Below are 20635 nucleotides of genomic sequence, written 5' to 3'. Positions count from 1 at the left end.
AGGATCTCTCCAAGTGCTCTACCACACCTTCCTGGAATTGTGCCACTTATCTGCAGTCCCTGTGGATATTGGTTTAACAGACAAGTGTAAGGGAAATGCAGAGCAGCCCTCAGATAAACTGCTCCTGGACCATGTGTTCTAAGGGAAATAGTCCAGATAAAAAACAGAGACAAGCATTGTTCTACTGAGGCTTTGACAGACCTCGTTAATTTAGGATTTTACTTTATACTTTGGAAACCAGTTTCTAAACTGATCTTATTAACAACTGATATATGCTCCAAGTATTTATAAAAAAAACTTTTGCTTGCTATTTGTTGTTTGCTGGGATTATTTTTTATATTCCAATTAGTTTGACTGGTAAAATAAGACTAACTAGAGTTTCACTTCTATGTTGGAGTCTTTTGCTGTCTCAGTTTGGACAAACACACAGACATGCAACTGTCCAGCATTACAAAAGATTTCAAATGCAAAGTAACCCCTCAGAATATTTAATATTTTTAAATTGCTTAAGTTGAGGACTGTGGTGTCTGAGAACTTGTACAACACTTTGTACAAGGACAGCTTGATCTGAACTGCAACCTAGAGGCTCAGCTTTCAGTGCAGCAGAACCACAACCTCAACCTTAACTGGAACCAGGACAGTTTTGTTGGATGGCTCATAAAAAATCCACAACCAAAGGCTCTGTAACTTTGCAAAGCACTTGGATTTGCAAAATGCTTCTGAACTCCCACTTCCTTCAAATTTCAGGGTTCCTAAAAGTGTATTTTTAGGAGGTATTTAGGGAGCTTTTTCTTGGAGGAACCCAGCCAGAGTTCCTGGATATATTCTCTCTGAATTCAGTCTGTCTGTACCTCCATCCCACATACATGGTACCCATATGCTTAATATCAATTTCAAATTGGAAAATGTCACATTATTTTTTGATATTTTTTCATTTTAAGGCTGCTCCTTCCAAATACAGATCAAAAGTTTCAGCATCACAGAAACAAGGGAAGTGTTCTGGGGCTCCAGAGCAGCATTAGAGCTCTAATCTATCTAACAGGATAAAAACTGATAACACAGGCCCTGAGAAGGGAATATTCTGAAGGATTGGTGGGCCCTGCACCAGGCCCAGTGCACAGGTCCCAGTTTATCACTGGTGTTCCTTCCTTTTCCCCTCAGGAGTCGGACAGTGGGATGGTGCTGACGTCAGAGGAGATCAAAAGCCCCAAGAGGTTGGAAATCCGTTCCTGGCCCTACGGGATCATGGCTCTGGCGTGAGTACTCAGGGCATCTCTTTTTAGAGGCAGTCTTCCATTCAGAAAAGGCTTCTGAAATTTGAAGTTTTGTTTCTGACTCCAAAAGGGAAACTGCTGGACTGTCCCAACAAGCTAAAAGGAGTTACAACTCTGAATTTCAGCCCCATCACCAAAAAACCATGGTTATTGTACTTGGAGACCAAGGGGCAGAACATTCTGCAAATGGCAAGTGATAGGAGCAAAAAGGCTGAGAATATACATATTTTAGCTGTTTCTTGAGGGTTTTTCCAGTGTTCTCCTTCACTGATGGAACATAGTTTGAAGAACTTGATTTATTCACTCAAAAAATAGCATTTATGATTATACCAGAGTGTATATTTAACTTGGACACACAGAGGGACTGGAACCTATGCAACTGGTGGGACATGAGTGAAGTTGGGGAGGTGTATGCACAGTAAAGGATAGCATAAGAACTGCAAAGCAAGTACATTTACCAGATTGCTACATTTATTTTATCACCACAGTGAAGACAGTCTTGCAGAGAACTCCCTTGATCCCACCACCTCCAGGATCCCAGGAGTTCTATTCTCAAGCCTGGTTTACAGAGGTTATTTATGTTTATCCCTTTATGTTCATCCCTTCACAGTACAATCACAGAAGAATAAAAGCAGATATTTAGGTTTTTGCTCCCAGTTCTTTGTATTTCAGTAACAGTCCCACAGGCAGAGAGGTGACCTAGTAGTAAAACAGGCCTTCTCCACTTTCCTGACAATAGGAACCCATTTTACTGATTAAAATGTCAACAGGTAGAATTTGAAAGAACAGCCGCCCAAAATATAAAAAAGAAATGATTCTGTAGCAAAGAATTCCATGTCTATTCAGTTAATTGAGCTAATTACACTTTTACTGAATTTCCTGGAGTTTCCTCTGAAAATCTGTTGGTGAGATTTGGATTAGTTTCCTCTGTCTTAAACTCAGTGACCTTTCCCACCAGAGCAGTTCCTTGTTCTACACCAAGTCACCACTTTTCTACATTAAAGAGAAATTATAGATGAGTAAACCCCTCCTGCAATTGTGGATATTATGGGAGAGTTCCTGTGAGAGTGCCTGGGGAGAGTGTGCCAGTGTTTTGGAGGGTGTGGTTGCCCCACTCAGAGAGAAAAGTAGAAGGCAGGAGCTGCCTTAAAACCATCAGTTCCTGGATGTTTGGAGGCAGGAGAGGAGGAAAAGGGAGAAGTTTACATGAGGAATTCTAGGCAACACTAACAGGGAGCATGCAAATGCTCTGGATTTTGCTGGATAGGAGTATGACTTCAGGACTAATGTTGTCCAGCAGCATTTCCCTGTCCCAGCATTGTGGCAGGGCTGTACCTGGTGGGATTAGCAGAGATCTGCATCTGGCTCCATGTTTTGATGCTGTGCAGAGGATTCCTGCCAGCACAGGGCATTGCTATGGAGACCAAATGGCACTAGCTCTGAAAACAGGAGCTCAAATGTCAGGAGCTGCATTACTGGGATGCTTTACCTGGGCTGATTTACCTCCTTTTTCTGCATGATGCCACATTGACACAAATCCAACACATACACACACAAACAGCCTCCCTGAGACAGTTTATCCTTTTAAAGATTCCTGTCAGTCACCTCTGACTGCTGCTCCCTGCTGCATTTCTCCCACTTGGATGAAGAGTTGGCAAAGGCAGGTTCTCTCTCTGCCTCTTCCAGGCTTTCTGCTGAAATTCAGGAAAATCAACATCCAGCAAGGTATAGAAAAACACCAGAATTCCATAACAGCCTGTTCTGTAGAGATTTCCAGGAAAACCTGAACAGCTGTCAGGCCCACTGGGAGCGAGTGGGAAGTGCCATGGCCCTGTTGGGGTCAGTGACCCCCTCCAGCTGGGTTCTCCCCATTTCCAGCTCACACTTCCATAGGGATTCCATTCTGCATGAGATACCTGATCCTTTGTGTGCCAGCCAGGCCCTGGGAGACCATTCCAAGGAGCTGCTGTGACAGTAAACCCTGCAGCAGCTGTTTGTTGTCCCCTCATTCCCAGGGCTCTAATTCCCATGGGATGGATGGACAGAGGTATGGTTTTTCTTGGCCATATCCTTCACCAAGTGCTTGAGGTCCAGCTGAGACAGTGATTTTGTCAGCCTCTTTGTCCTTTTTTTTCACTCTGGCAGACTGTCATTGGCACAGATAACAGCTGGAACACAGTGCAGAGCACTCCAGTGCCCTGTCGTTTGAGGACAAGACACCCCTGGGTGCTCCTGCACTGAGAACTTGGAAAACAAGCCTCCAAAGCATTTAGAACAGTCTGGAGAGGTCAGAAGGGATGTAGGTTTAACAGGGGAGATAAAGTCACCCTTGTTAATTGTGTATCTGTCTCTATCAAAAACATTTACCCTGGATCCTTTTCAAAGTCTTTCTTTTCTAAAACAAAACTGTTCAAAGGCTGAGCATGTTTTCTAAACCAGGGTGGCTGCATTTATTATTTTTGCCAAAATCTTGCTGTTTATTTATCCTGCATTCATTCCTCTGTGGAGTGTAAAACTTGCCAATGGTACACACCATGTAGTGTCAGTGTCAAGAGTTTATTGAAGATGAATCTGATACTCTGGGCCCGGGACCGCTTTTAGGCCAGACTAACCATTTCTGAGCATTTTATAGCTGAAGTAGAAAGTCAGAGCAGTAGCTGCAGTGAGAGACAAAGACTGACTGGGATAAGGGAGCCAGCATTCAAGGAAGCACAGAGGGATTTAATGCTGGGATGACTCTCAGCTCGTAATATTAAACAGGCTGCAGCTGAGCGCTGCTTTGAAATTCTCCCAGAGACTCTATAATCAAGTTATTGTTTAAAATTATAAAAGGTTTGATATCTGCTCAGTTGTCCCATCCCCCACCAACTCCAGTTCTCCTCAGCTGCTCTGACACTGCTGATCTGGTTCTGCCCAAGGCCCATAGCACCAGTGGGCTGAGGCTCAGCTGATCCTCTCTGGGCTCTGGATGCTGCACCCAGAGCCCATCACTGCCTTTGCTAAAGCCAAACTGAGCCTAAGGCAAGTCAATACTATTGAAATGGATGGGGTTTGCTCTGGAGCATCAGGCACTCATGTCCAAACACAGGGTGCCCCCCAAAAATTCAGCCTACCTTGGGCTGGAATCCTTTTGATGCTCAGAGAATAAGGCAGGAACCGTCTCTGCTCCAGGGCAGAACGTAGTTCCAGAAGAGTTTTCTTCTATGATGTTGAGATAATAAATATACTTACTGTTGTGTCCTGCCCCTTGCACTGTGAGCTGGCCTGAGCTCTCCAGAGTAGAACTTTGAATGAGTAGCTACTCAGGAGTTTTGCAAGCCCCTTTTTTTCCCCCAGGATTATACTTAAAGCAGCAAAGACTAAAAGGAGAATTGTGCAAGGCTGTGGTCCCCAGTCTGGGTTTGACTGTGGTGCTTTCCATCTCAGTGTTTTTGGGGTGTTGGGACATCTGGGCAGCTTGGCCACACAGGAGGGGACACAGAGTGGGTGGCTTTGGCCTGTGAAAATTTTGTGTTACCTGTACCTTTTTTCTAGAAGTGTTGAAAACAACAACTTCCTGATCCCAATCCCTTGAGCTCTCTGTGCCAGCACAGTCCTGATGCACTGATAGTGCCAGAGGGGAACCCAGGATGAAATTCCTACTGCACAGCACTCAGTCTAAAATGTATCAAAGCAGACTGTGAATCAGTCATAACAACCAGAAGGAAAAATAAGCCTTTTATTTCTTTAATTGCAGAAAAATTAAAATAATTTAAAAAAATAGTCACTCTTACTCTGTGCCTCATTAGACACCTGTGAAAGCTCCTCCAAAGCCCTGAGGCTCCTACCTGTTTTTAAGAGGTGTGATCATGAGACAAATGGCTCTACTTGGCAACAATCAGCCCAATTTCTCATCTTTCTATAAACACACAGCCAGAATTCCTACATGGACACAAAAATCTATTAGTTTTTCCCAGTGAGGGCAAGATATTTGGGCTTCTTATGGCAAAGCAGTAAGAGCTGCTCCACAGCACTTGAGGAAGTTCTGCTCTTGGTGCTGGAGGCCCTCCCTTCACAGGGGGATTTTCTCTCAGTCATCTCTCTTTCTCCAGGCTCCTCTTCAAGTCATTGACCCCAAAATTTAGACTAATAGCAACTGGCTCCCTCTCACATAAAATAAACAGCTCCAGTAATGATTTCCCAGCTCTTTGATGCTTTCAGGATTTTTCTACCTCTAACCAAAATCTCTGGTTCCCACAGAAGGAAGAAAAAGCCTCAGTAGGTCATTTAGGCCCTCTTACTACTGCAGGATTATCCCGTGTGGTATCCTCTAAACAACTTCGGTACCTTCAGGAAACTCCGAAAAAGTTTGTGAAACATTACTTAATATTCAGGCTAACTTTTTCTACATGTAATTCATACTGTTTTCAGCTTCATCTGTAGCAGGAGACTTGGCAGAGCCCAGGAAAAGGGGAGCTGTTAATGGCTCTAATTCCCCCTGCAGCGCCCTTGCCCAGGCTCCCAGCTGGGACTCACCCAGGGGCACAGCCACAGCCACCCCACATGTTCGTGCCCACCCAGATGGGCTCAGGGTGCTCAGGCTGCCTGCACAGCCCTGCCTGCACAGCCCTGCCTGCACAGCCCTGCCTGGCACAGCCCTGCCTGCACAGCCCCCCCTCAGCTCCCAGTACTGCCTTCCCACCCCTGCCTTCCTCCTCCTCAGTTGGTTTTACACCTGATAGACTCCACATGGCACCAGGCTGAGGGACCTGTGGAAATACAGACTGGATGCAGTAGGATTTGCTGGGAATTACCCCCGTCACTCTTAGGGATTTGCTGATACCCTTTTGCATTCTTTTAGTTTCTAGTATTGGTTCCTCCAGAGCTGTCATCACTTCTGTACTGCCCCAGAAACCTCCCTGGCTTGGAGGAATCTTTCTGAAAGACAGGAGCCCAGTGCTGTGCCTTGGCCAGCTCCAGTCTCAGCCCATGGAACAAGGCTGGAGCAGCTCAGCATGTCCTCCATGTGACCCCCCTCCAGCACCCCACAGAAATGTGTCCAGTGTGACAGAGGGTCCTTTAGGTTACCAAATCTGTTTGGGGTCAGGGAATGGCTAAGTTCAGATCTCCTCTGGCCCCTTGCCCTGCCCCACACAGGCCACATGAGTTCTGCAGGGGCAAAGCAGTTCACAGGTGGTCACTGTGTAACACATGCTGGGGGCAGTGGGCAGCTGTTCCAGCTCCATGTCCTGGTATTCCACACCTCATCCTCGGCACTGTGCCATGGTGGGACTGGCCTGGGCTGGCACAGTCCCAGCTCTGAGCAGATTTCTCACCTATTTGATCACCTTTGAGCAGCACTTGGGAATCAGAGGCACAGGCAGTGAGGAAACCCCTTCTGGGCAGTGCAGTGCCAGCCCAGCAGAGGCACTGAGCCACAGAATGGCCAGCTTAGCTGTTAATGACATGATTTCATTACATCCCCATTACCAACTTCTGCAGCTGCGTAATTGCGTGATGAAGCAAATCAGATCCGTCACAACTTGTTTCTTGGTGGGGCTCAGGGAGGATTTCTCTGTCTCACACAGAGCAGTACAGTGGGCTCAGGGCACAAAGGGGCTTTGCTTTCCACTGGAGCACCAGGCACTGCCCACCCCAAGAGCAAGGCTGAGCTCTTATGTGCTGGGGCAGTTCCTGTGGAACAAAGCATCTCCCAAGGACAGATGCTGCACCCTCATCCCAACCAAAGGAGCTGCACCCTCATCCCAACCAAAGGAGCTGCACCCTCATCCCAACCAAAGGAGCTGCACCCTCATCCCAACACACAGCCCAGCATAGGCACCTCTGCTGCTGAGCACGAGCAGGGCAGACACAGTGTCAGGGACAGGAGCACTGAAGGGGAAAATGCAAAGCCCTTGGACAGCTTGAACTAGGAAATGCATTTAGATGAAAGGAATAGTTTTGGAAGTCAATTGCATTTTAGTCTGTCATAAGACAGCCAATGACAAAAGCTGCTTCTGACCTCACTCCCCAGCTTTCTGTCTTTGGAGCAGACATTGATGTCAGCACTGAAGAGTCCTTCAAACACCAGCCCGATTCCAGTGCTGGGTTATTCCCAGATATCCAGTCTCCTGACCTACAGGGGCACAAACCCAACAAAACTTGCTGAGAGTCTACAGGGGACTGAAAGTTTCCCATTGTGGCCAAACTAAACCCTACTAACTTTTCTTTCCCTCCAGCACTCTGAGATGCTGCTCTCCATCCCCTGTAATGAGGGAAGGCAGGAGGAGAGGAAACTGCTCCCTCCAGCAGCAGCAGCCACAGAGGAGCAGCTGGAACTCTGCACAGTGCTGCCCTTCGCCAGGGATTGGAAAGGGCTGGGCAGTGCAAGAGAGATTTAGCCCTGCACTGCAAGAGTGTGTTCAACATGCACCCTTCCTGTCAGTATCATTTTAAATTACAGTCTGTCAGAGATTACTCAGTATTTCATCCTTTATTATACTTCAGGAAAAGTCATAGCCTTCAGTTCTGCTTTCAGAAAAGTCAAATTTTTACTGACCTGTGTCAGAACAATGAGAGAGAATATTGAGGCATGTATAGGACAGGTGCCTTTATAACTAAGAGAACTGAAATGTGGTAAGATAAAAAGACAGGGCAACACAGCTCCTGGATTTACTCCTAAGGCTACTTTTAAAACACTGAGTTATTCAAAATACCTATTTCAGTTCCCTTATCCAACGAGTATGATTGTCACTGTCTTACAGGGTGCTGCAAAGGAGAGTTGAGATGATTTATATATTTACTTTTAAAAAAAAGCATTTTGACCATTAACTGCACACAGAGACCAAGGCTGATGAGACAGGGTGGATATATCCCGTGGTTTGTTCCCCACAGGAGGAGAGCTGTCAGCAGGAGCAAGGAGTCCATCCTCTCTGACCATGAGGCTGTCAAGTACCAGCCAGCAGTGCAGGTAGAAGAGGACACCATGGATTTCACACTGGAAGACTCTGTTCTGCTGCCCATGGATCCAAACCTGGAATGCCACAGCCCACCCCCAGACTACAACTCCGTCATCCACTACTCGCCCCCCCCCGTGTAACCACCCCTGGCACAGGCTGCACCTCCAGCCCTGCTGCATCCTCTCGTGTCTCCAGGCCTGCATGGAATGGAAGGGAAATCTCACAGGACAATGGTTCTGATGTGAATAGAAACATTTGAAGAGCACCTCCTCTGTTAACTTTAAAGGCCTATTGCCACACATGCAGTAAATGAACATTCTGTTCATCAGAATTGTAGGGAGGAGCTGTAACCCCCAATTCTGCCACTCCTTCCTGGCTGGGGCTGCTCACTGGCATTTGCAGATCCACAGGTTCCTTCCTTCACCTTTTACTCCATAAGAGCCATGTCAAGGTAGTTGTGAACACAGGGTTCAAGCTACTGGCCTAGGAATTGCTTAGTCCAAGGATGGAAGGGATCAGTTATAAACAGAAGCCAAACACACCAATGCTTTGGGTTTGGAGAAAAGCCAACATTGAAGCACTGTTCTTAACTTGGGATCTCACCTCCTGTAAATATTTCTGAAATATTTTTGAAATCCAAGATACCTTTGTTACAATTTGAATTTAATAATTTCCACTGCCCACAGGATACACTGCTGAAAACAGTATGGCCCAGAGAAAGCTGATAGTACTTGTGCACCAGGAGGCTGGCTGGTCTTTTGGGCCATCAGGGAACACAGTGGGCTTAAATTTGCTTCCCTGGGCTTTCTCCTTGCTCAAACAGCAGTTTTTAGCATACATGCAATAGGGAGCCTTGCTGGAAATGCATCTGTAGTGATTGCAAGGCAAATCACTGCCTTAAATATGAACCTTCTTAAGCTTAAGCAGAATTTCCCAGCTCACGTGCACATGTTTGTGTGAATGTGCACAGAACACTCACTGAGAGCACGAGAGTTACACACAAACACACACCCCTTGAGGCACCAGCAGGGCAGCAGCATTTCTCTGTTTCCTTTCTGCACACAGGCTGGTTGCTAAAACGAAGCTAAAAAAACCCCATTTCCTTTGGATTCTGTGGCAAACGCCCAGCAGTTTGATCCTGGGAATATGAGCCCATGCTAAGCTGCAAGTCTGTGTGCCACACATTTATCCCTGGCTGCCTTGCCAAGGTAAACACTGGTATGATGTTCAGTGCCCTCTGCATCTGAGCCCTTCCTGGGTCCGTGGTAATCCTGTTGCAGCAGGACTGAAGGGATCACAAATTGTGCCATGGGAGGAATTCACAGCATGTTTCCTCCAGCCCCAAAGCTGCCTGTGGGCAGGTCCCCTGCACACTGCCTGCATGCCCAGCTCCCCTGTACACCCTGCCCATGCTCACAGCCCCTTCAAAACCCAGCAGCTAATCCTTATCATTTCACCTGCTCTGTAACAATCAGAGCTGACCTTAAAAATTTAGGAAGGGAAAAGTCTCCAGGTTGCAAAGAGAAAAAGCAAGGATGAGAAAGATGTTCATTGACAGTCAGAGTTGTGACCTCCTGAGTTATAAACCTGGGCTATAAATGGCTCCCTGTGCAGTTTCCTCCAAGGTCTGCACAACCCTCCCCTTTTCTTCCTTGATTTGACTTCTTCAGCAAAAAAGACTTTTTCTTCAGGAGTCAAAGTAGAGGGGGGAAATCCAACCCCTGCAAAACGATTCTGTTACCTTGGCAAAGACAGCTGAACACTCCCACAGCAGCCAGGGAGCTTTGCTGGGTGAGTGGTTACGTGGGCTCTGCTGAAGGAATCACAAACAAGCCTCGGGTATCAGCAAAGGGGAAAACAAGTCTCCAAAGCCCAACCAATGTTAACTGTGAACGCTCAGGAACCTGAAGGGTGGGCTCTGGGGAGCTGGTCTGCTCCTTCTCCTTGGCTTGCAGTCAGTGCAGTAAGGAAATCACCTGCAGTCCCCCAGGAACCCCCTGCTCACAGTGCACCTGCCAGATGGGGTGGGCTCTACTTGCTTTGGGGTCATTTTGCACTGCTTTGTATTTTAGCACCTGTGTATTAAGTAGAGCTGGTTGTATAAGAGAAGAAACTACTGGGAAGGAATTCATCTGATGAGCCCCAGAAAGCTCACTGGGTTTGTTTCTCATCAAACACTAATTATCTACAGCTCTGATCAAGTAATCAACCACTTCTTATGGAAATAATTTATTCATGAGACAAAAGGAAAAGGAGGTACACAGTTTGTGTGGCTGAGCTGTTGGTGGCATCACAGTGAGGTGTTTGTTACTGCAGGGTAAGAACAAGATATTTATAAACCTTCACTTGCAAACTTTAAAATAAGCACATGTAGGGCAAAACCTGCCTGTTTGTGATGAAGAATGGGAAGCACTGCTGGGAGGACTATGTCACCTTCCCAGTCTCTGAAGGAGGAACTGTCGGGGTTTCTGGTGACCTTGCTGAGCCCAGAGGAGCGAGGAGCTTGTTTGGACCCACGTGGAACGTGGGGAGGTCCTTTGTGGCTCTCAGGAACCACATCAGCCCTTCTGCATCACCTGGAGGGTGTGACACAGAGCAGAGGATCTTTTAAAACCCTGCTTGCACTGACTGCCCCCCAGATCTGCAGGCTCCTCTGCAGTGGCAGGATCAAACACATCTGGAGCAGGACTGACGGCTGCGTCGCCCTCTGAGAGCCCCGGCAGTGAAGGGACTGAACTTGGGCAGCTGTTTCCAGTGTTTATTTTGAGTGGAAGATTTTTTTTTTCCTCCTTATAGTAAATGTAACAAGCAAAAGTATTGCCTGAAAAGTATTATTGAACATATGTCTTCTATTTTATTTACTAATATTTTTTGTCCGTTTTCTCTCCTCCCTTAATTTAATTATTGTTCTTTTCTTCCAACGATGTATATAGTGTACCCAGTAGCAAAAAATATAGTGATTCATTTATATAGTAAAATGTGTAACATTTTAGTCCAAAGAGAAAGAGATACCCAGACATAACAGAGTTAAGTATTGTTACTAAACATTTCACTAACGCTTGCAGGCCAGGCTCCAGTTTACAGTGCCCCACCAGTGCCATTTCAGAGCAGTTCTCTTGGCTGGGAGTGTCTCTGCCTCTCATTTGTTCTCCACATTATTTAGTTTCAGTTAGGAAACAGGGATCTGGAGGAATTTGGCAGGTTTATCTCATTCCTGGAAGTGTCACCACATGGCTCCTGTTTTAGGTGAGGAGTTTCCAGTGCCTCAGTTTTAACTGAAGGCTGGTGTAGTGGCCAGAGGGTCAGAAGGGGCAAGTTGTTTAAATTATGTGATGTTTATTGTATTTTTGGACTTCTCAGGGATTCTCACTCACTCCTGTCTGCCACCTGCCTTGTCTGGGCTGGCAGAGCTCAGTGTATCTGCAGTAACATGGACCTTGGTTTCCTCTGGTGGTGCTCACTCCTGGATTTGTGCTCTTGGAACCCCAGAGAAAGAGGGCAAAGGAGCTCAGAGCTCACCAGAACTGTGTTGTCTTCTCTCCAACAATCCCCTGCCATGTGGGTGTCCAAGGAGAAGTGCCTTCAGCTGCATGTTATTGTTCAGGCTGGGGTTTGGAACAGCCTGCTTTCCTGTCCCCTCTTTTCTCTATTTCATCTGCTCCTTGGGATGTGCTCTCCCAGGCCCTCTGGGTTGCTTTGCTCTGCCTTTGCAGTGAGGTCGGCTATAGGATCATTTCACTCTGCTCTTTCCCGGGTGTTCTGTGCTTGCAGAGGCTGATCTAGATAATCTAGAGTAAGCTTTTTTCACATTGAATTTTTTTCAATATATAGCCAAGGAAAACTAGTTTATCTTAGTTTGTCTGGAAGCCTCTGTGTGTCCTTCCCTGAATGGGAGAAGCTTTTTTTATCTACTGATTTTTCAATATTGGTGTCTGGAGCAAAATGAAGGTTGGTGATTGTGTGAATCTGATCGTTCTCTGAGTCATTTCCTCAAACAGTGAGGTTTCTTAAGGTTCTTCCAAGTCATCCTCTTAGGAAGGGGGTCCTAACCAGGATGTGGGCCCACAGTATCTGCTCGGGGTATCAAGGAAGGTCAGATAAAAAACCAAAGTCTGAGTAATGGTCTCGAACGAAGCCACTGAAAGCTGAAGGTGAACACATTTAGGCCTAAACTGCTCTGCTTGATGTCCCACCAACACCAACCCTGCTCCTGGTCCCCTGCCTGGCAAAGACCAAGGGTATCCCAGAGTGTCCAGGCACTCCTCTCCTTACACCCTGCTGGGATGGCAGCGGCCGTAGGACCCTGGAGCTGGCCAGTCAAGGTCTGACTGATCTCCCCAGGGATCCTCCATTGGAGCGCTGTCCTGTCTCATTTTCAGGTTGGATCTGGGATGTGGGCTGGGGGCTGTGGTCCCTGTCTCCCATCAGGAGCTGTTTGCAGGGACCAGCACCCCCAAATAGCTGCAGAACAGGGTAAAGCACTGTTGGGTTCTCCTGAATGCAGGAGTTACCTGGGATCAGGGTCATACGCAGGGATCAGCCTGGGATTTTTTTCTTACCATACAGTGAACGGAAAACTCAGAAAGGAGCAATAATTCTTTTGTCCCTCCCTGCAAGTGTAATGGCCAAACCCTGGGATCCACTGTCCTGGGTTTACACCACATCACATCATGAAACCCAGCAGTTGTGACACCAGCACCACCTCACACAAGGGAAGTGCAAGAGGAGTTTGGGCTTTGACCCTCAGAGTCAGTCTCTGTACAGGGGTTGACCCTGTTGGTTGGTTTGTTTGACATTTATTCTTTCCATATTTTGTTAAAATAGGACAGAAACCTTACTGGGTTGGGTCATCTGGGATATGATGTGATGCCACGAGGGCTGTGGTTGCAGGAAGACCAGTGTGGGATGTGCTGAGCAGTTCCCTGTTCTCCCGCCTAATCCTCCTGTGCCACCAGAGCTGGCACATCCTTATTACTCAAGTCATTTCTCCTTAGACCTTAAGTTGTCAAAGCAGCTAAAGAAAACTGGGAAAAGCCAGTAACTTGAGACTTACAGGAATAAACCAAGCGTCATGTAATCCTCCAACCACAAGGAATGTTTGTCTGCCATGTTCCTGTCTGTCTGAAGAATGTATGCACTGAAAACAATGCTTTCTTATGTAGTCAAAATTGTACTGTATCTATTAACCAAAAAAATAAAAAGGATTCTATATTTATACAGCCCAGGGCTCCCTTTTGTCATCTCTTGGTTTGAAGAGCGTTGTCCTTGAAGCAAAATAAAAATAAATAATGCAACAGTTTTGAAAGGTTTTTACAAGGCATAGATCTCCTACACATTTCTACAGGGGTTCCAGAGTTAGGACCTTGGCACACTGTCACTGCTCAGAGGGAGCTGCCCACTGCACTTGTGTTGGAGATTCAGAGACCTCAGGAAATGATGGGAATTTGCTGGAGAAAAACACCAATGCAACTGCTGCCAGGAGCAGTCCAGGAAACACAGACACTGCTGACCTGTTACTGTTAAAATAAAGAAATAAATGGGGCTCAGAGAGAAAATAGAATCAGAATCCTGCATTCTAAAGATGACCCACAGGCACCAAGACATGTCAGTACATCAGTCTGTGCAGATAATCTACACAACATGGGGGCATTTGGGGGTTGTTCACACTCAAAACTCCAGAAATCATGTTGGATTTCTCTACCCATAATATTTTAAAAAGAACACAATTAAATAAACATTTCCCAGTGCACAGCCACAGTGATGTTATTAAATTCCCGTTTGAAGAAACTCTGCACTGCTGGAATACAGAATATTCTGTGCTCTCCTTTTGTAGTGAAGGTTTAATATTTAGAATGCCAAGGGGGAAAAAAATCTCCCTCCCCCCCCAATGCAAGAGCAGCAGACCTACTGCCACTCCCTCCCCAGCTGCCTGGTCTTTCTGGAACCCTATTTCCCATTCCCCTTCCCACTTTGGTGGCACAGTCAATAACGACCAGCAGAAAAGAATATGAGATCTTTACAGATTTTTCCAGACTGATGAATACCAGTTTCTACTTGTGGCTTAAAATAAATACTGTTATTAGAAAAAAAAAGTGTTGGAGTTTCAGAGCCATTCTTCCATTAACAGTCCTAAAAGTTACCAGGCTGTGTATTTTGTTAGTCACATTAAAAACTATGGAGCACTCAAGTCACTTCAAACATTTTAGTTTCTCTTCATTCCCTGTTCCAAATAGTCCTAGAAATAAGTGTCTAAATTATACATGTCATTTGCAATGCAGCAATCTCCTTTCATCCCCATAATGAGCAAGAACATTCTTCTCTGTAAACCATGAAATGTTTTAGTTCCTTATGTAAGGCATGAGTCACTGCGATCTCTGAATGCAGAACTGCCTTTCTGGGCAAACTAATGTATTAAAGAGAGGAAACAAAATATACAAAATTAACTCTGATTTGCTTTTAGCACAAAATGTGAATTATTAATCACCTACAGCTCGAGTTACACTTGTGGAAGGTAGGCTGCTATGGCATGGCATGGAAGAGAATTTGGGGAGGAAAAAGTCCAGCACTGGGAATCCAGAAATGTGAGGTTTGCTCTTAGGTCTTGGCCAGGGTGTGTAACTTTTGCTGTATGTAGTGTAAAAGGTTTTTGCTTTTACGGCTGCAGCACATAGAGAGACAAGATCAGACAATCTCAGTATAAAGTATTGAAACCTGGTGGTTTGGGTGATAAAAATCCCAGGAGAAAATAGGGACTGGCAAGAGAAAGATTTAGGAGTGAGATAAGCAGATTTGGTGGTGATGACATTAGAAAGGTGAGAGGAGAATCCAGCTAATTTCCAGTCAGGTCCTTGTTCCTTTCTCCCATAATCAGACTTCTAAGGATTTATAAAGTGCAAATACTTGGAAAGAGTGGAAAGCACTTTTCAGTGCTTTGTACACAGTGAGGCCACGAGCAGCAGATAATAATTTCAGCTCAGAACCTACGCTCAGCTTTCCAGGGATCTCAGCACACATTCCAAGGCTGGAATTCCAGCTGGTTGCAGTGGCACACAGAGTATCCCCCTCTGAGTGCACTGGGATGAGCTGGCTCTGCATGGGGAGCACATGAAGCCCTACCAGGGCCATACATCCAGCCCTTATTTTATCAGTTCTGGTGAGCCCAGTTGTTGTCACAGCCTAGTGGGTTTGAGGCACTGAAAGTTGAAGAGGAGAAACTGCTCTGTTCCAAATTCTGCAGGGACTCAGGAGCCAGAACACAGGGAATCACAGCTGTGGAGATTCACTTCGTCTCCCTCCATGTGCACTGATGCACAAAGCGAGACCAGTCTGCTCCATTCCTCACTGCACTCAGGGAGTACTTACTCCGTGTCTGCACCAACCCCAAGGGCAGAGGAATGTGAGTTCTGAATACTCCTGGTCCATATTTCTTTAAGGAGCCTTTGAGACAGGGTTGGTGATCCCAAAGTAACAGGACTGAAGGGTATTTCAAAATACAAGTTGTCATAATAGCAAATACCAAATGTGATGAAACAAATTAGAAAACTTCCCATATTCTTCCTCTGTTTGCCACTCCTGATACTTGGTCTGAGGACGTGACCTACACCAGACCGTGGGTCTGAATCCACTTCTTCACATATGATAACAGCCAGGAAAGCAGAAATACCCCTCTGAGGTTTAAGCTGTTCACCTTCGAGGTGCCGAGATCTTTCTTCAGAGTGTGAGTTGAACACAGAGGAGATGAAGAGGGGGATCTGTGCTGTCAGTCCCTCCCTGGCCCAGGAGCACCCATGAGGAGCTTTAGTTGAAATGAGAAGTTACAACATGCTCTGAAAAAAAGGTAATGCAAGTAACCCAACATAGGCAAACACAGCTGTTTGTCTTCCTTTAATGCAGGTGATCAAAGTGTGGTTTTACCTGTCCTAGAAAGGGTAGAAATAGATGTCTACTCTTCTCTAAATCCGTGGTAAGGATACTACAGGATTAAGTCTCTCTCACACATACTTTCTAGGGCAAATTGCAGCTACACAGGTGGTTTACTCAGTTCAGTGATTTCACTCCGAGGAGGATCTGACCCATCCAAACAAAGGGAAAAAACCTCTTTCAAATATTAAGTGACATCGGGAACCTTATAAAATTCAGTGAGGACAAAACCTGCCCTCGGGAAGGACTAAACCCTCAGTGCTGGGACGGACCTCAGACTGCCCAGAGCCCCAGCCCCTGCTCTGTGCAGGAGGCTTGGCTGCAGACCTCTTGAGATCCCTTCCAGCCTGAAATATCCAACAGCCAAGTCTGACTCGTTGTTTCACCCTCCTGTTTGCCCGTGCAGTGAAATCCCCACCCAGGCTGCCCTTTCCAAATGTCAGTGCCCAGTTAGCCAGGGGGTCAGGGACTCACCTGGAGCCTCGGCTCAGCTCTGAGAATGATGGAAGGTCTGCTAATAGCTAATGATTTTTTGTCTGCATCAAAACAAAAGATGTAGCAACACTGCCCTCACATCCAAAAGTGAAACAAAACAAATGGCATTATTCTGGTGTAAAAACAAGCCTAAGTTGGCTTTTCTAAGAAAATTCACAGGCAATTTTATCTTATGGCTTCATAGACACCCTTCTGCCTTTTGTTTCTTATTGATGCTACTCTGCCTCACTTGCCAGATCACAAACAGTGCTCAGTGTGCTCTCTTACCATTGTTTATCCATTTATCACACCTAAATAGTGACATTAGACATTAGCCAATCATGGCCACTGTATTCATTGTGAACTGCCCATTTCCCTGAATTTCTCCAAGTCACATTCTTACCAAAATCCTCTGGAAGGGTAAGTCTCCAAAATCAAATCAAATTTCTAAAATCATTATAGAAAGTTTTTTTAAACCTCAGAAGAGTATTCTGCTTTGCAAATGAAGCAGGAATTTTGTTTCTCTGAGGTCATGTGGGGGAAAAGAGCACCAGGCATCCATCAATAATCCTCTGTTCCCTGTCTGAGTCACACATGATGAGTGTTTCTCCTTTTTACACAATTGTTTCTGTTCATAGTTGTTACTGTGAAAACTTTGCAATTTCTAGCTTTTTTCTCTTGTCTTCCTTTCTTCCCCTGTAGCATTGTTAAAGAAAAACTCAAGCCTGACAGCAGGTAGGATCAAAGAGTCCAGGAGCATAATGAAGTCCTTGTTTTGCCACTGAACTAAAAAAAAAAGTAGCCCTGCAACTGTCATGTGTGGGCCTGTGCCTTCTGCCCTTCCAGGATGAGCAATATCAGCATGACTTTTTAAAGCCAGGACTAACACGCAGTGATCCTCAGGCCCAGCAGAATAAACCCAGCATCTCTGGCCACTCTTCTTGGAGCAGCAGCTGTTTATTTTTAACCTGGACCATTGTCACAGTGAATTCCTCAAAATCCCAAAGGTTAATTTGTTTTTCATAACTATGCAATAAAAAAATAAAAAACAACCCTCCCCCCCCCCAAAAAAAAAGTAAAACCAAAAATACCCCAACAACACAAAAAGAGACAACCAAGAAATTTATTATTTCTTCAGAGAGTTTTGACCTTTTATTCATGTATATTTTTCAAATCCACTGTTTATGCCCCAAGCCAGAATGTCACAAGGCATCTCAGCACAGAGCAGAGCCACAAAGACAAGCAGGGGTAAGGCAAGGAGAGCAGGGGGAAGGGGGTGAGAATCACCAACGGGGGGATCAAGGTAATGGGTCTTCTAAATCTTGTCTGTTGAAACACTGGGATGGACAGAATTACTTTCCTCCCTTTCCCCAAACCTTCTGAAACAAGTATCACCCACCCTCCTGACACCCGTCAGGATGAAAGAGTAACAGGACTTTACAGCCCATGGAAGGACAGGAGGGTGGAGTGGAGCCAGAACTTTATCTCCCCAAGTACTAAAGAGCTGGATCAAAATCTGAACGTCACAAGTGAGTCCTTGGCTGTCTGATGGATTGTTGTGAACTCCAAGCTGCAGCAATTCCTGCTGTTGTCAGGATGACTCAGGATGGATCAGCCCATGGCACTGACACCCCTTGACTCAGCAACCCTGCACTGCTCAGTGAGATTTCTGGCCCTGCTGATGAAACACTGTTTGGCCTTGACGCCGATCTTTGGATTTGTGAGATCCCAGATGACTCCAGGACATTGTAATCCGTGGGATGTGCCAACAGATTGCAAAGAAAAACCAAAGCTGTCTCCTCCTTCATTCTTTGCATTTGTACCATCATTTCCTTCCAGGAAGGAAAAGCAGGGAATTGAGAAGGAAATATGTGCTATTCTTCAAATGCTGTGCTGGAGCTGGCTGTGCTGAACTGCTGCTCTCTGTTTAGTAAGTGAAGTACCCAACTCTTACTGTGCATCCAATCTCCTGGAGGGAACTGCCCTCAGCCCAGAGCAGCACTGACCCTGCAGCAACCTGTGTCTCTCAGAGCTGACACACATCCCAGGCAAGGGAAGAAAGAAGATCCCCAGTTGATAAAGACAGAAAACCAGACTCCAGATGTACCCAAGAACAAATTTTGCTAAGTCAAAGTCCAGGCAGAAATTTTCCCTGGACTTTAGCAGACCACAGCTCTTTCAGCAAAAAATGTGAGGTAATAGTGCCCTAAATCACAGTAAGTAATTCCCTCCTCCTAACATGATCCCAAGAGTTGTACAATTAAAATAATCTATTTTCCTAAGAGTTCATTTCATACAGAGGTGTTAGGGAGTTTTTTATTTAAGCAAAACTAACTCTCATCTTTTTTCTGTTTTACCCCCCTTCAGGTAAGAGCAATATTTCTAATAGGCTGAAATAATGACTGACTGAGTAGTCCATAAGTAAAGGGAAGTGGAACAGAGTATGCAAACCCTGCTCATACCACTGTGTTTCAACCTGATACAATAGGGAAAGATCTGAAAAGGGAAAGTAAGTGCTCATGGTAGCTTGGAAATCTGTGCAAAGGCAGGAGGATCTTGGCCCTGTGACACCAATAAATTTTGCCTGCATTGAGGATTTAGTTAAGTCCCCCTGACATCCACAGAGCAGCTGCTCTGATATCTGGATTAGTGCAGTCAGACCACTTGATTCTCTCAGACACTGCCCACAATTTGCCCCTCAGAACATTCCCTCCTTTTCTGTTCCCATGCAAAGTGCAGTGACTGCTGCAGAACAGGAGATTCCTTGGGAGTGAAATCCAGAAACATCTCCCAGCCAAGGCAGGCCATTAGACCATGGGCTAGTTTTCTAGTTTGTCATTGCTCTAGTTCCCCACCATGCATTTGGGGTTTAGGAAATTCAGACCCAATGACAATGTAAGGACCACACCTGTCTTGCTTTAAAGGCACCCAGAGGTTACTAAACATCCTGTGAGTCCAAATATGTGAAAAATGCCCAGCAAAGGAGAGTGAAAATGCCAGGGTGGATTCAAGACCCTCCTTCTCTTTTTAAAGACTCTTCAATGGAGCCTGAAACACTGCAGAGGTTGCATTTCATGGGAGTGTATTTGCTGGGGTTTATATTCCCACGTTTCAGACCATTCCCAGTTACTCATTTGGGTTGGGATGGGTCTTTGCTGTTGCTCTGGAGGGATCAAGCATGTTTTGGATTATTACTGGTAGCTAAAAGATTCTTTCCCAAAGTAAAAACAGGCATAGGAAAGTTTGGGAGATGAGGACAGACCCAGACCAAGGACAGTCCATGGCACAGGTGGCCTCTGGAACAGGTGCAAACCTAGCTTCCCAAACCCTGTCACTGCTGATGTGCAAGGAAGTGGAAGTGCCTGAGGGTTCTCACAAAAGCAATGAACCACCAGAAACCCTCTTAGACTGGAGAGCCCTGAGCTGAGGAGCAGAAGGTGACCTCACACAGGCAGTGCTGCTGTTCCAGGGCAGGATGAGGAGCAGGGGCTGAGCAGAGCCCATCACACCCCCACTGCTCCAGGCCACACAAGGCAGCTGGCAAAGGCTCAGGCATTTCTGCAGCTGGTTAATTCCTCTCCCCATCATCAAGATGTCATTGTGAAGTCACACCAGACTGAAACTGGGAAAATGATACTGCAAGAAGGCAATTGGACTTATGTATAGAAAGTTCTCATGTATAGAAAGTAAAAGTTCTGAACTCGAATTTTTGGCATGGGATGGCAAAATGAGCATAAGATATATTCCAGATAAACTCCCATCAAAGGAAAAACTCCTTCATATTGTACTTTCATTTTAAAATCTATATCTTCAAAAGTGACATGAGGCATCATATGAACTATTTCCAGTTTGAAGCTGAAAGAAGATTTCCCAGAAGTAGTTTTGTCACATATGGTTGTGAAGATGCTTGTTAGGACTCTATTTTAATGAGAGATGAAAGGGTTTGCAAAGAGACTTGATGAAATTTTAACACAGCTTCAGTATTTACATTTCCTGGTGAACAAAATTTGCACACAGAGTGATGGAGAA

General features: G+C 45.6%; 1 protein-coding gene across 2 annotated transcripts in view; it reads left to right on the top strand.

Annotated features, from left to right (window-relative positions):
• The window catches only part of LOC127472289 (vascular endothelial growth factor receptor kdr-like), a 131397-nt gene extending 117966 nt beyond the window's left edge, over positions 1-13431 (top strand). For both annotated transcript variants that reach the window (XM_051790311.1, XM_051790301.1), the window contains exons 29-30: positions 1162-1256; positions 8148-13431. In XM_051790311.1, coding sequence (XP_051646271.1) covers positions 1162-1256; positions 8148-8352 — 300 coding nt within the window. In that variant the 3' untranslated portion in view covers positions 8353-13431. The remainder of the gene's footprint in view (positions 1-1161; positions 1257-8147) is intronic.
• Positions 13432-20635: the final 7204 nt, after the last annotated feature.

The sequence above is a fragment of the Manacus candei genome, unplaced genomic scaffold (assembly GCF_025592945.1).
Source record: "Manacus candei isolate 608988 ecotype Guabito, Panama unplaced genomic scaffold, ASM2559294v1 h1tg000003l, whole genome shotgun sequence".
NCBI lineage: Eukaryota > Metazoa > Chordata > Aves > Passeriformes > Pipridae > Manacus > Manacus candei.
The sequence above is the reverse complement of the archived record's forward strand: the minus strand, read 5'-3'. Positions and strand labels throughout refer to the sequence as shown.